Consider the following 15,197-nt stretch of genomic DNA (forward strand, 5'->3'; position numbering starts at 1 on the left):
CTTTCTTCTCCCTCTTCTTCTTCTTCTCCTCCTTTTCCCTTCCTTCTTACCACACCAGCCTCAACTTGACTGCTCCAATACACATACAATCATCAACTTGCTGCTTCTGACTACTTCTTAACAATATCTCATCTACGACCAGTGGTCAAAAATGGCAGACAATGTTGAGAACTCCGCCGAGGCAGGCAACAAACAACTGAGTGATATTGCCTTCATGGCTGAATGCTTCAAGTATCTCCAGGGACCCTTCAATGTAAGTCAGCAATACGTATAACCCATCTTCAAAGCCAACTATTCACGGTTTTGCCTTTCTAGGTGGATCTGCCTGCTGTCGCAGAGCAGTTAGGGTACAAGAACCCTGCATCGGTTGGGAATCGTCTACGCGCGATCAAAAAGAAATGGGGTATTGGCGTCGCTGAGGGCGCGGAAACCGGCGCAGACACCACTTCACCAGCTACTACTCCCAAGACTCCTCGTAAGGGAGCCAAGGCGGCCCGTGGGCCGATCAAGGCCAAACCCGAAGTTGAGGGGGAAGATTCAAAGGCGGGTGGAAGCCCCGCTAAACGTGGCAGAAAGCCCGCAGCAAATGGTGGACAGAAGCGCAAAGCTTCCGAAAACAATAAGGAAAACGAGGAGCCGAAGACTGAGAACGATGCAGCTGCTCCCGAAACTACAAAGGAAACTGAGGAAGAAGCTGCGTAAGAATTTGATACATCAAGTGGCACTGCATTGATATCAGGGTATGACTTTTCCCGTCCTGCTTATACTCAACCTCACTAAATTTATTCTAGATCTTATGACTCGTGTCCTACCAGTCTCCTTCAATGCGAGCCCATGAGCATCAAAATTTAATCGTCAATTTCTGTTTCTTATTTTCTTTCATGGACTATCCCATCCGAGGAACTTGTTATCACGGAGATTGTTAATGCCTCTTGCTCTCTATGAGCAGCTCTACTCTGTGATACTCGGCTTTTATACCACACACAAGTTCTTCTCCCTTTTCCTTGGACAGTGGATATCATTAAATGGGACTTCTGCTTTGGGCCAGGATATCCGGTTGGGTCTAGTCTACATAGCACAACTACAATTGAAGTGACCGTAACTCTTTTCATTATTCTTTAATTTTCTTGAGTAGTCAAATTACGCAATTCCTGATACCCTATAGATTTTTTGGTTGCTCGTTACGCTTACACGGTGGCTGCGTAGCGCGTCTATGTTTCTTTCATTTCTGGCCTGAACGCGCCTCATTGTTGTTCCTGCTGCTGCTGCCTCCCTCTATAAAAGATATTCTTTCCTTTCTTTCTTTCTTTCTTCCTTTTCTACAAACTAGATCATCTCTTCTCAAAGCTATCTATCTTCACCTTCCTGTAAGAAAGGCATCTAGCTATTAGCAGAGAAAGGTTTGTTAATCTCCACCTCCCTTACTGGACTTGTCTGTTCAAAACCATATCCCTCTATATTATACCTTGGCTTCAGCAGCAAAGAACTAAACAAACTACATTTCCTGATTTTTTCCTGGTTAAAATTCAGGAGAAGGCCAGTGTCTATACCACTTACAGCTCACTGCATCTCCCTGAAACTGATAGTTCAGTTTTCCTGACCTTGCCTGGTGCTAAGTGATAGTTCAGTGTTTTTGCTTCTCAGCTTTACACCAACTGAATCCTCACATCTGAATTCTCTCTTCTTTTATATCCCCATATACCATTCTCCTTGCTTCAAGTTGGCCTCTTCATTCTTCTTCTTCCTCTTCTTCCTTTTCTTCTCTTGGCTTCCTCTCTTAACCACGTCCATCGATTATACTTGATTCACGGCAGCAGCTGATACCCACTTATAGCGCAAACAACCCTCTCGGTATTCGAATTAACCAATAATCTACAATCAAGATGTCTCGTGTTTCAGCTGAGGAGACGAATATCTTCTTGATCAAGTGCATCAAGTACTCCAATAATGGAAAGGTAAGCATTCACTCTCGTATCGCGTATGAGCTCCTTGGGAAACAGTCACCTCTGTAAGCATTCAAGTCTAACGACGGATAGGTCGATTTCGCTGCGGTCGCTGAGGAATGTAATATTGTCAGCAAGGGAGCAGCGTGAGTCCATTGACATATACGCATTAGCTAGCGAATGCTGATAAGAGTCACCTCAGCGCAAAACGCTATGAGCGTATCCTTAAGGGCAATGGTATTCATCCATCATCCGGCGAGGGAGTGGACGAGGACGGTGCGCCTGGATCCGCAAACGTGACTCCCAAGAAGAACGGGGCATCGACCAAGCCCAAAACGCCTCGAAAGACTCCGACTAAGCCCAAGGCCAACGGAGCGTCGAAGACTCCTACCAAGCGCAAGACCAACAAGGGCGAAGCCAACAACGAAAGCCCCACTAAGAAATTCAAGTCTGAAGAAAAGGTTTTGGACTCTGATGCGTCCGCCAAAGCTGATAATGATGAGGCAGAGGAAGAACTCCCGCTGCGTACGAAGAATGACCCATTCTTGCCTGTTCCTGGTGTCGATAAGGAGTCAGAGGATGCAATGTTCAAGGAGTTCTGCAACACTGGAGCCGTGGTCAAGCACGAGAACGAGATGATTGAAAACCAGATCGTTTAAAGGATATTGCTGTCGCATATGCGCCTAATTGCCTTCATTTAACAATCACAGTTCACAAGCGCTGCATACGGCCGGACCCGAACCCGAATTGAGGAGTTTCGGAGGAGATTTTACTTTATTCATGCATTTATCCTCTTGTAATTTCCCCCTATAGGTTGGTTTTGATATGGAGCATGGTGGTAGATATGCTTGATCGCTCTAGGGAGAAACATATTGAAGCAAATGAGGATATATACCGATTTTGACCCTCCGTTTATTTAAACAAGTTAATACCCACAAGAGAAGTCCAAGGAGATATGTCAGGAAAGGGCCAGGAGAAAAGAATGGAAGTCTGAAATTAAATAAGTAGTAATAATACAGAACTTCGGATGTGGGAAGGGGTATAAAGCTCAGATTCCATATCGAAAATCCAAAACAGCTTAGCACTGGGTATCAGGCCTTCGAAGGAAAACTAAAAACGAGAGAAGGGGCGAAACCGCAAGGAAGTGTATATATAATAAGGAAAGATAAAGGAATTAATGTCATGGATCGGTCATGACAGCCTCTAGGATCTGTTTTTTATATTTCAAAAGCGCAGCATCTTTCTTGCGGGTTTGTTGTCGTAGGAGCAGGTACCGCTGTTTCCAGTCCCTCGCGGTCATGCCGATTTCAAGGCTAGCTTCATCATCAGATAACCCTTCTTCAATCCCAGTTGCTGTACGTTGATCCCCATGTCTATAGTGGCCGTGGCCATATTGAGCTGTGCTGTCTTCACCCAGCGTCATTTGCGATGGAGCATTACCCCGTATAGATACCTGGGATGTAACACCAGGGGTAGGAGAAAAGTCGTAAGAAAGCGTATAGCTAATGGGAAATGACCCACTGGGATCGCTGCTTGTAGGGCCATCTGGTGGGCAATGTACGCGAATGGTATTATCTGACATGCCCGGTTCGATTCTGATTTTCATCTGATCAGGGGCCTTGCAGGCTAAGCCAAGCCTGTGGCCGAGACCAAGTGAGAAGGCACAATAGCTGGCAACAGTGCTTGGAGGGGCATCTGGGTGGCATTGTGACTTGATTTGTTGGATAGTTGCATGAGCAATGGCTCGTGATTCGGCAGGACTAAGAGGAGTGGTCCTCCCGAACAGAGTGGCTCCTTGTATTTCACGAGATAGAGCGTCATCAACTTGCTCAAGCGTCAAGCTAAATGGAGAGGATACCTCATTAGCGTTTTGAGGAATCTCTCCAGAATGAGTCCGTGTTGCATCGGGGTTCCCGCCCGAGCCATTTTGGCCATTAACTAGCAATAGAGGCGGAGTTGCCAGACGAATGGGCGTGCCAGCAGACTTTGGCACTTGAAGGTGTAATTTGGTAGGTCTCGAGGGAGCATAGTTCCTAAGAGGTTGGGCAGCACCGGTATTTGTAGCAACAGGTGTTGCCATCGCCGCTTCATTGCTAGCAGGAGTTGCGGAACTGGGGGGCTCGGCGTGAAAGTTAGTATCATTGGGACGAATGTCCGGGTGGCTAGTAACAGCCGTCGAAAGTGAAGACGACGGCGTTTCAGGGTGCATAGGTCGACCTCGAGACTTTCCGGCAGACGGGCTGTTTCCAAGCCACGCTGAAGAGACTGTTGGGCGGCCTCGCCTTTTCCCGCCCACCCTATCTGCCGAAGACGGAGTAATTGCAGACTGTGGCTCGTTTGAGAATAGCGCATCAAGATCACGGTGGCGGGGAGTAACTGCAGATTGTGGATATCGGAACGGTGGAGACCTGTGTATGGGAAAACTCCATCCAGATGCAGCAGTCTGAACGTCTATAGGTCTTTCTGGAGTTCCCATACGGTGTGGGTTCTTTGTGCTGTCAAGATGTGCTGCTGGGCCTGGCGGCCAGCCGCCAGGCGGGTGTTCAGCGGAATCAGGGTATGCGCTCCAGGGCATAGAGCTCTGGGGTGTCTCGTCGGTGTGATAGCCTCCCTCTATCCCGGAGTTTGGTGTATATAGGCGAGTTCGCTTTTGTTGTTTGAGATCAACGCCAATGTCGTCGACCCTCTTTCGGCCTCGTTTAGGCTTCCATTCGGGCACAAGAGCACGCAGAGCCAGGTCTTCGTCTCTTGGCACTCCGTCACGACATTCTTCTTCTTGTTCAGTAAGTGGATGGACCTTCGTATAGTATGTGTGTTGGTGGCCTAGACAGTATTCAAAAAATGCGTCTATGTGCATTGCGCGCATCCATCGCTAGAATCGAAAGAGTCAGGACCACAGAAACCAGCAAGCCAAGCATGATACGTAAGGGAAAGAAATAAACAGTAGAAAAAGTCGCCAAATCTAACCTTCAAACGCACTGCATATTGCTGGACTTTTTGCGTGCTCTGTTTCTTTTCCACGGACGGCGGCTCTACTCCAAGCTCTATAGCGAGTTGAATCCAGGTCTTCAGCTCCTTGCGATCGAGCTTCTGTATCAATTCCCAGAGCATGAATGTGCAGAAGTTCTTCCCTTCGCTGCGAGGCGGCGACCTAAACATCCGGCGCAGCTCCGATGTGTTTGTAGAGCTTGGTATGGTCGGGTTGCAGTACAAGATGAACTCAACGTAGGCATCGTCAATAGTCGCATTGGTGATATCACGCGAAGGAAGAGATCGCGGTTCGGTAGACGGGAGGCGTTCGTTCTGGCGCTCCTGGGATAACACGGACACTGGAGGGGACATGGACGCGGCGGACGGCGAACGTCGAGACAGGATGGCAGACCGAGGATCTCTGGGTGACGGTTGAAGACCGCCTGGTGCAACGTCACGGTTTACCTGCGACATGGCATACCTATCACCACCACTAGGATGTGCACTGTTGCCGCTGGTATTGACTGCTAGCGGGGGACTGTGGCTGTTGTTGGTCTCCGGCATTCCTTCTTGCCGCTGCTGCTGCTGCTGCTGGTGCGGTGGCTCTGGAAGGTCGGGATATTTAGTATATGGTTGCTCGTTCTCGTTGTTGCTGGAGGACTGCAGCGGCCCATGGGCTCCATCCTCAGCTCCTGGCTTGGAGAGCCCATCCATACTGGGTCGTCTTCAGCCTTGTGCAAGCGAATTGCATTTCCTTTGGGGGAACGGAGAGGGGGAGGGAGAAGTAGCCTGGTACGGATGTTGGATGTGCGCATTCACGAGGTACTGCCGGCGGAGCGGGAGGCTGCCATATGGCTGATCGAGAGTCAATTCGCAGGCATATACGAGAGGCAAGGTGCGGAGCCGTCGTCCGAGAGCGTTGTAGACACGACAGAAGCTCCCAGCATCCCACATTCATAATAACAAATCGGGGGCAAGTGGTAGCTGTTTCACCTTCTGGCTCGTTATAAATAGAAACATCTCCATCCTAAGACAAATTAATTTATGCACAGTCATCAAATCGCAGGCGTCATGTGATTCTGCTTGCAGGGTACCTAGGCAAGGTTTTCTTGGGCGCTCCTTGGCCCCTGTGCGCTCGCTGGTCGCGGGCGGAGGCTGCTGGCTCTCGTCGCGCGCCGGCGTCCTGCTGGGCTGGCGTCTATCTCTCGATGGAGGGGTGGATGGAGGGTGAGCTGCAGAAATATCGCCCGTCGGTAGAGATAAACAACGCGTCTGGCGTCTGGCGTCTGGCGCTTAGCACAAAGCAAGAAGAGGATGACATAAGCGCTGTGCCTGTATTACGTAGGCGTTTTACTTAATGCAGCTGCTTATGTAATGAATTATCTTATCTTCGGGCCAACTATAGTCCGATCACACTTCGGCCGGGCGCCCGGGCACCGGGATGGTCACGGGACTGTTTGGTTTCCGGGAAAAACGACCTCCCGATGATGAATCCAACTCGAATGACGATATACATCCGAACATTAATATACAGACAGAGATCGAAGAGAGAGATGGTTTGCTGTGAGTGAGCTTGCTGGGTGGCGTTTGAAGGCGTTCTGTCGCTCATCCTTTTGGCTGCTGTATAAATTACCTTCCTGGTAGTTAGATCTTTCTGCTGCCCGCTGAGCTGGCTTCGGCAACTTCCTCGACTCTCCATCACTACTTCTACCTCGCTTCGACCTCGCCCGCCAATGATGCACTCGCCCTTGGACGCAGCATGGCTCCAAGTCTTCGTCCTTTACCGGCCAACCCTCCGAGACGCTCGGGTCGGCCCCTTCGCGCAAGCAGTACTCGAGTGAAGACTTACCGTGAGGATAGTTCGGACTCGGATGAGGTAGACATCTACAACGAGAGCTCGGATAGCTCCCCAGTCACTGTTCGACCACTGGTTTATTCTGACTTTATCCCTTCAGAGGAATCTCGGGCCGAACAACGCTCGCTCTCACCTTCACCTCGGAAGAAAAAGGCCCTCGGAGCCCGCATCACAAGGTCGTCATCAAACAATAAGAAGCGAGCCCTTTTCCTTCAAGCGTCTCGCAAAAACGTCCTGACTACCTCCCCCAAACAGCTCAAGCCAGAAGACGAATCTGAGCTCGAAATGCCATCCCCCGTAGAATCTACCAAAATTCCACCATGGCAGACCCTCCCATACCACGTTCTGTTTGACATCTTTCTGAGAGCTGCGCCGATGGGGAAAGGTATCCAAGTCACCCAGGTATTGAAGTCAATACGGTGGCTAGTGCGCATTTCACGGCTCTGCAGGGCCTTTTTCGAGCCTGCTATAGCAGCCCTGTATTATTCCCCCATGGCCTTCACGATGGACTGGCTCGAGGAGATTAGAAAGCCGTTAGAGCTCGACCAGTCCACGGCTTTGACCAACTATCGTAGCAAGGTAAAATGTTTGGAAATAACTACCCATATGCCCAAAGTGGACAGGTTTCAGATACATTCTTTCCTGATGTTTGCGCCTCAGATAAAACATCTTCAGATCCGTGATCTTAGTGATACCCCACGGAAGATGTCGAAGCCCTTCCAACTGGCCTTTCTTGAACATTGGTTTGAATCGATGCCTCCAGATTACATCCAGCTTCGGAGCTGGGAGTGGAGCAGCCGAGTCCACCTATCGAGATTGAAAGAATTTCATCTCCATCCAATGCTCTCTTCACTCAGGACACTGAGGTTTTATAAAATCTGGCCGTATGAGCCACCTGAAACACGGCTGTCTCTGGATGATAACGAGCAGCCTCTGCCAGCCGAACATTTAGTTTCTTCACTAGTTGCTCTTCCAAAACTGTCGGTATTGGAATTTACTGAGTGCTACCTTCCGGATGGGTTTCTTTTCAAGTTGCCGGTCGACTTGCAGACTTTGACTCTAGACCAGTGTGAAAATGTGGACTCGGAGGGCCTTGCGAGCTATCTGTTTGAACATGGCCAGAAAATGGAGGTTCTCAACCTGACCCATAACAAGGAGATTGACATGTCGTTCACTGTCGGACTGCGGGCATCCTGCCCTCTTCTGCGTGTTTTCAGGATGGATCTAAACTTCAGCTCTGGCGATACATTAGCTCACGATGTCGAGCCGCATTTTGAGCTGCTCCTTCACCCCGGTCAGGTACCGACATGGCCGTCCAACCTGGAAACGCTTGAGCTTGAACGCCTCCGCAAATGGGATATCATGACTGCGGAGGCTGTGTTTAGGTCTTTGATCGAAGCTGCTCCGCGCCTGAAGTATCTGCGCAAACTTACCCTTACCGCAATCCTGAAGACAGACTGGCGAGACCGTGCTCAGTTCAGGGATGAATGGGCCCGGACGCTGGAACGAACGTTTCTCAGAAGAAGCGAGCCTCCACTGTGCATCTCCGGCGGAAACCTGAGAGCGTCTTCAGCCCTGAGTCGTAGGCCATCATCAAGGTCAGACGCTTCCGACGTCTCGCACCTTGTCCGAGACGAGGCCACGGACGATAATGTGCCTAGGCGAAAGAGCCGACGTCTTGCTGAGCGCAAACCGTCCACGAGCGGTGACGAAAGCAGGCGATCCAGTGACGCGCCGTCCCCCCACGAGCTTCATAGTCGAAACGACAGCCCCCTGATCATTGGACGGCAAGGTTTTATGGCCAATGGCCCAGGAATGTGCAATGTGGTGAAAATCCGAATCGACAATCTCAGGCCTGCAGACGTGATCTTGCCCGCAGAGAATCTGAGTGATGCAGAACCCAGCGGAGACGACGACTGGGACGGGGACGATCTCGACTTTCTCAACGACGACTATGCTTGGTGACTAATAATAATGATGGAGATGATCCTCCCAGAGGAACGAAAATGAACGAAATTACATAAACGAAGCCGTCGTAATCGTTTACAGCAGATTCTCTTGACCAGGTTTTGCAGGCCGAAAACCTTTTTCTACCCTTTTCCTCCTTCCTTTTAATCACTAACTACTCAATTCCGCCCTTTTATTGGCTGAGAGTCTGTTCTTCTAATCGTTGTCTTTCGCGCTTCTTCTTATTTTATTTATTTATTTTTTTTTGCCCTTAATAGTTTTACTTCATCTGCATCATCATTATGGGATTTACATCTGGGGTTACCAACTATCAAAAAAACGGAGCAAGGTTAACGGAGTTTCAACTACCTTATGGCGGGCGGTACTTATAAACTGGTCTATAGGCAGCATAGCAGGAGAGAGGGAGGAACAGCAGCCCTGGGTGGTCTTTTTTCCTTTCTTTTTTTTTTTTTTCTACTTCTAGTTATCTCTATATATATAATCAAAACAATCTCTTAAGCAAAGTAATTTCCGTCTCGAAACATCGAGCCATCTGTCCGTCTCGCTTCCATGGTATATTATGGACCTGGATATATATGATACCCACGCGGACCCTCCGCAAACCGGCAAAAGATGCTTCCCTTGCACCGATACTCGATATAGTCCCCTTAGTTACCTTTGTGGCAACATACTCCATTACCAAGCATCTAAACTCGCAATTAAGCATGCAACTGCAGCCATGGAAGACAAGAAACCCCTTGCATGGACGACCCCTTGCATGCGCGTAAATATATCGCTGGAACTGCTCGCTACTGGTTATAAGCAACTTTGCCAAGGCCTAGTGAATGGACATATGTACACGTGCAGCATAAGTCGAGGGAGCAACTACTTAGTTAACTCGAGAATGATCGCGCCAATTGCATGACTACCTAGCTAACTTAAACGACCCGGATCTGCAGCCGCGGACGGGAGATGGCGCCTGCCAGAGTTAGTTAACCGACTTAACAAGCCCGAGACAGTCAGACTAACTACTTAGGTAGAGAGCCCTACGAGTAGCGACCTATGAGATAGACACATTTTGCAGCCGTTACCTTACTATATTTAGTAGTTACCGATATTATATTTAACCTCGAAACATTGGTATTTTGGTGGTATTACAAATCTACAAATTTCCGGTAACTATAGCAATAAGTCCTTACAAGGTAAGCTAGTAGAGAAAACGTTTCAGGTAAATATACTAAGGAATGTTATAATATTCTTGCTTGTGGCGCTAGCTAAAGGCTAATTGACAATTTCAGGAGAATTTCAGGGGGCAGGGGCAATGATTTAACGGTCCTAGGTCAAAAAGCGAAGCAATATTGCTCATTGAAAATCAACCCTCGGCCACCGACTTCTTTCATCCCGGAATCTTATTTAGAGATAGGCGTTTGGCTTAGGAATTGCACAGTGCGAAGGCTGCCGTCTGGTTTCCTGAGTGGGAAGGTAATTTCGCAGGATTTTAGTTGGGGGCCTTTTGGGCATTGTCTCTCAATCAATGCCTTCTGTGCATCGCAGAGACAGGTGAGGAAGTGATCTTTGCTCTCCCCACACATATTTCTCTTCTGCGGACGTCCAGTCAAGCAGTAGGCGTAAGGCAACTCGTCGCACATGCCCGTGACAGTGATCGTAAATGTCACGGTTGTGACTCGGCATTCCGTGTGCGGGGGGCACTTGCCCTTCCAGCTGACTTCGCGGGTTTCGGTAGAGGTCTCTTCCGTCAACTGGGAAATTTGGCCCGAAAATTCGGCAGACGCAGGGCCCAAGCCCCCACTAAGACCTAACCCAATGCTCCAACCCTTTGTATTCCCCTTTGTCACTGCAGTTCCCTTTTTGACCTCAATGTCCAGAGGGTCGTCGTTTGGATTTTCGAAGACCTCATCAACATTCGGATATCCAGTAACAGTGACTCCAGAGATGGTCCGGAGAGTCTGGTGGTCATAGGTTGCGGCAGGATTGCACGTTCCACTGCAGCCTAGCTTGCAATCAGTGGATGATGGAACAGGATTGACTTCTCCAACTGGCGGCCACTTGCCATCGATTTGATGGCTGTCCTTGAGAGTCTTTCTCAGTTCCTTGATGTATGGGTAATCTGGCTCCTCCTGACGTCTATGGAGAGTAGCCGCAGCTTTCCCAAGGCTGTTCAGCCACTCATCGTCGCCGATGATAATGGGATCTTCTCCAGGGCCTTGTCGCGCCATGAGGTCGGTGACGTAGTCTTTCGGCAAGAAGCTGCTAAAGACAGGAGAAATGCACGAAGCAACAAGGAGCTTAGAGAACAACATGTTTGCGTTGGGTGGTTATTATTCGGAAAATTGGGATTGAGTAAAATGCGATATCCAAGATTGATAGAGCAGTGAAGACCGTTGCTGGATTATCACGTGACTAGTCTTAATCTTAAATCGAGATCGAAACTTTGTCCTGAACGAAGAGCCAACGACTTGCAGTGAGTAAGGGCTGTAAGTATACAGCACCCTGTGGGCCATTCCAAATGTTCTCTTGGAGGATGGAGTGCGACCAGGATAGAGCAGGGATAGAGCGGGGACTCCTTGTCTAGAGACATTTCATTATTTACTGGCACCGACCCGCGTAGCTGTTTGCAAAAATCATCATGAGTCTATCTACTACGATGCGTCCTTTTCACGCCACCCGTCAGTCCCCTTACGCCGATATCGCCTCGAGACACTCCCATGACCTTTGTGGCACATACGTACTCCATAAACAGGCATCGCAGCTTGGAAATTATGCATGCAGCCGCAGCAATGACAACCAAGAGGCCCTTCCATGTACTCGGCGCACTCCCTCCGCGGTATCTCGTGTTGAATCAATGCTTTGATACTCTGATAACTTTTTGCTTCTGAACTTCTGAAGATCCCACTGTCACGGGAAGGTTCAACGGCACGCTATGCCTTTTAGGTACTAGCTCCAGTGCCACTATACAGCTGCTTAGTAAGGGTCCTGCTAAGTCAGCAGGAGAGGCCATTGCTTGTACTCTGGAAGGATATTCGATATTCAACAATCAACTTTGGCCGCATTAATTACTATTATCTATATCTACTCCAACATTCTAAGGATACATATCAACAAGCCAAAGGATGTCCCTCTGGTGTGTTTGTAAATGGCTATGATGGCCTGTCCAAGAGGTACCCAGTCACACCACACGCCCGGTCGCTCTTAAGCCAGCAGCATGCCCTTTCTCGGGGATCTTCTTCTCGGCTGCAGCGCCTTTCAGTCACAGGCTTCTGGCCTCTGGCTCACATGGATGGATGCAATGCATCGAGGCAGAGCTGAGGTTGAATGGTTAGCATTCTAACGTCCTTCTTCTCAAGTACTCGCCTGCGTTAGTTACCCGCCAAGGTTTATTTGTCACTCTTGTCTAGTTGGTTAGTTAGCCAGTTGCCTGCCAAGTTTTGTGTCGGCCGTTGGGCATCAAGGGTGCTGCTGCGGGTGTTTACCAGCCAACTAGTTAGCTCACACTGGCTGACTTGACGCCGTTCCTACCTGACCGTTAGGCACGAGAGCAGAGCGTGGGGATGAAGCGAGGAAGCAAAAGAAATCGTGTATTTATTTCTCTCTCTCCGTATCTATTCCCATCGTCAATCTTGTCAGTCTTGTCGTTCTTGTCAGCGCTGCAGTGCGCTGGTGATCCTTTCCCCTCGTCTCCATCTGCCATCGCTAGCGATCCCCACCATCAGCAGCACATCACCACAGGAGAGAATCACACACCACATCATTGGCTTTTCTGCCTCGGCGCCTCTTCGTCTGCTTCAGCTTTGTCGGCTTCGTCCTCGTCGTCTTTTGCCTTTGCTGCCTCTCGCTAGCCCTTGTACAGTAAAAACTCGGACGAGCAAGTTGACAGCCGGACGCCCGCCTGATAGACCCGATTTCCTGTCCCGCGCGCGCTCTGATCATATCGAACAATATACCGATCTACGACTAATCACATCACCATGAAAACTCAATAGCGTCCTTATTCCTACTCTCCGCGCGTTCCTCTGCTTGTCCCCTTTCCCCGTCTCTCCTATATTCTCCCGTTAATATCTCCCGCGGGGACTCGAGACCTGCTGCTGCTTATCTCAACGACTCCGCTTTGGACGGCCGGATAGCATACATATACACTACACGCATACCGACCATCCGCCTCTCTACTAAATCAATACCATCTCATCCGACATCTTGGCCGTTTGTTGCTGGCTCGACATCGGTGATCGTCCTTTTTTTTTCCAATATAATCGGTTTTTTCTTCGTCCTGTCCTGGCTCCATAGCCAACAAGGTGTACTCTTCTTATCTTGACATTAGCGGCCGTTGGCATACCAGACACAATCACAATGAGTCCGCAGTCTTCACGGGTGATGAGCCCGGATGCAGCTGGTCCATCATCCTCTCCTCCCGTTCTTCCTGAAGGATGGTACGTTTTTTATTTTTTATTTTTATTTTCATTTTCATTTTTTATCTTTTTGTTCACTAGTTAGTTATTTTTGTCATGATCCCCGTGGCTGATCGTTGTCCGTGCTGATTTCCCTCCTCTAGGCTTGCTCAGTGGGACGGCCGCCAGCAACGATGGTACTATGTCCAGCCAGTAACCAGGAAATCACAGTGGGAGATACCCACTGAACCGTTCATTGCGTCGACCTCCTCGACTCCTCACTCCGCTGCCAGTCCCGGCCCTTACCCCTCCCCTCTCACTATGAGTGCCACCTCGCCCGAGTCCGAAGCCACAAGAGAATTGATGGAAGTAAGGAATGCCAAGTGGAATGGAAATGGTAACTTTGCAGTATGTGGAACACCTCGTTGAGACTTTGTATCTGGGATTGCATCAGATAAGTAAACAGTAGCTAATCAATTTCTCGGGTCTCGTACAGGCTACACAGCAGCTATCACCTCAGAGCACCTCTCCAAGATCACAAAGAACTCCGGTTGCCGGTGATGCAGTCCCACACCCCCGTTCTTCGGCTCAAACCACCCCAGTGCATGCTATCGCCGATATCTCTGCCCTGGCGAGCCAAGACGAGATGATGGTCCAGCATAACAGTGTATGTTTTAAGCTACTCATATTTTGCTCGTCAAATAGAACTAGCGAGCTGATTGGTTTCTTTAAACAGCCAAATCACTCCCGGGTTGGGAGCAATACGCCACAGCAGCCGATGTCTCTGCCTGGCCAAGTACAAGGCTTCCATACTACCTCAGGCTCACCCGCTAACCAACACCAAGCACAACATTTCCCTCCCCATCCCCAATCTTACAATGATAGCCACATGCAGAACTCTGGCCTTCCCTTGGGCCAACCACCCCACGTCAACAGTATACCTATGAACCCAAGCCCGCAGGGTCAGTTATATGGCGCCCAGATGCATGATTCCAATGCTCGCCCTTTCTGCGGCCCTCAACAGCCTGCCGATCCTCGGTATACAAACCAGGCAATTCCGGTAACACCTGGAAAGTTCCCTCCTCGCGTGTCCCCAGTTCAAACTCAGCGACATCAAGAACATGGAATCACGCTCCTCAATCAAGACCCTAATGCACCTCCCGTATTTCCCCTATCTCATCGTGAAGCACAGAGGAAAAGACAGTCAGAACGACAGGAATCATTTGCAAAATACCAAGCTGGACCAGCGGGCCAGCCATATCCCCCTCGAGGACCCCCAGCGGGAAACTATGACCACAGATACAGGGAACCAGAAAGCCTACCGAGAAACATGCCTCCACCACCACCAGGCTTTGGCTCAAATCCAATATACGATCCTCTCATCGACCAAACCAGGCCCGTATATCATGAATCAATCCAAGGCCCTCCCGGTGGCCCGTACGGAAGTTCAAGACAGCTCGGCAGTCCTGGGAATGGGCCGGCATGGCAGCAACAACCGCCACCACCTCCACCACAGCAGTATGGAGGATATCAGCCTGGTATGCCGCCTCGCGCGGACTACGTACCACCACCACAGCAGCATTACGGAGATGTCGGCGGATATCCTGGCAATTGGGGGAGGTAAATCTGCTCACACAAGAAGCTAAAGTCGACGTTACCGGGATGGATAGAAGAACGTATCCTCTTCTTTCTTTTCCCTTTTCCGTTTATCTATACCGAGTACTCGTCTTCGAGTTTGTAATTTGAACCTATTTGAATGACACGAGTTTGCGCTTCAAGGGCCTGTTATTGCTCGTTTCCGCAGCGATACGCATTTGTTTGATAAGTTTTTTGGAAAAAGCAGAACGAAAATTATCTATTATTTTTCCTCCTTCCCTTTCTTGTTTCCTTTTCCGTGTTATTTCTTCCGCTTGTTCTTCCTCGTCTTTTTGTTTTGTTAAATATAGGAAAGCTTTGTGATATTAGGTTATTTTCGGCACGTGACTCAAAGCCGGTGCGCGCATTTAGAGTTTGGCAGTATCTTCATATCTTTTTTCTTAGCAAAAAAAAAAAAAAAAAAAAAAAAAAAATTAAGCTGAT

General features: G+C 49.2%; 7 protein-coding genes across 7 annotated transcripts; 4 read left to right on the plus strand and 3 right to left on the minus strand.

The window, feature by feature from the left end:
• Positions 1-151: 151 nt before the first annotated feature.
• On the plus strand, positions 152-702 carry TRV_07944 (uncharacterized protein; the record flags this gene model as incomplete). Its single annotated transcript, XM_003018010.1, has 2 exons — positions 152-253; positions 316-702. The coding sequence occupies 2 exons, from the start codon at positions 152-154 to the stop codon at positions 700-702; spliced, it is 489 nt and encodes a 162-aa protein (XP_003018056.1).
• Positions 703-1,686: 984 nt separating this feature from the next.
• TRV_07945 (uncharacterized protein) lies at positions 1,687-1,791 on the minus strand (the record flags this gene model as incomplete). The annotated part of the gene is made up of 1 exon (XM_003018011.1): positions 1,687-1,791. One exon carries the CDS (start codon positions 1,789-1,791, stop codon positions 1,687-1,689), a length of 105 nt encoding a protein of 34 aa, XP_003018057.1.
• A 92-nt stretch (positions 1,792-1,883) lies between these two features.
• On the plus strand, positions 1,884-2,602 carry TRV_07946 (uncharacterized protein; the record flags this gene model as incomplete). Its single annotated transcript, XM_003018012.1, has 2 exons — positions 1,884-1,955; positions 2,117-2,602. The coding sequence occupies 2 exons, from the start codon at positions 1,884-1,886 to the stop codon at positions 2,600-2,602; spliced, it is 558 nt and encodes a 185-aa protein (XP_003018058.1).
• Positions 2,603-3,123: 521 nt separating this feature from the next.
• On the minus strand, positions 3,124-5,627 carry TRV_07947 (ARS binding protein Abp2, putative; the record flags this gene model as incomplete). Its single annotated transcript, XM_003018013.1, has 2 exons — positions 3,124-4,815; positions 4,911-5,627. 2 exons carry the CDS (start codon positions 5,625-5,627, stop codon positions 3,124-3,126), a joined length of 2,409 nt encoding a protein of 802 aa, XP_003018059.1.
• Positions 5,628-6,354: 727 nt separating this feature from the next.
• On the plus strand, positions 6,355-8,733 carry TRV_07948 (uncharacterized protein; the record flags this gene model as incomplete). The annotated part of the gene is made up of 2 exons (XM_003018014.1): positions 6,355-6,476; positions 6,672-8,733. 2 exons carry the CDS (start codon positions 6,355-6,357, stop codon positions 8,731-8,733), a joined length of 2,184 nt encoding a protein of 727 aa, XP_003018060.1.
• A 1,391-nt stretch (positions 8,734-10,124) lies between these two features.
• TRV_07949 (uncharacterized protein) lies at positions 10,125-11,036 on the minus strand (the record flags this gene model as incomplete). Its single annotated transcript, XM_003018015.1, has 1 exon — positions 10,125-11,036. One exon carries the CDS (start codon positions 11,034-11,036, stop codon positions 10,125-10,127), a length of 912 nt encoding a protein of 303 aa, XP_003018061.1.
• Positions 11,037-13,080: 2,044 nt separating this feature from the next.
• On the plus strand, positions 13,081-14,742 carry TRV_07950 (uncharacterized protein; the record flags this gene model as incomplete). Its single annotated transcript, XM_003018016.1, has 3 exons — positions 13,081-13,160; positions 13,283-13,526; positions 13,615-14,742. 3 exons carry the CDS (start codon positions 13,081-13,083, stop codon positions 14,740-14,742), a joined length of 1,452 nt encoding a protein of 483 aa, XP_003018062.1.
• Positions 14,743-15,197: the final 455 nt, after the last annotated feature.

Source organism: Trichophyton verrucosum, assembly GCF_000151505.1.
Source record: "Trichophyton verrucosum HKI 0517 chromosome Unknown contig01194_1.f1.exp, whole genome shotgun sequence".
NCBI lineage: Eukaryota > Fungi > Ascomycota > Eurotiomycetes > Onygenales > Arthrodermataceae > Trichophyton > Trichophyton verrucosum.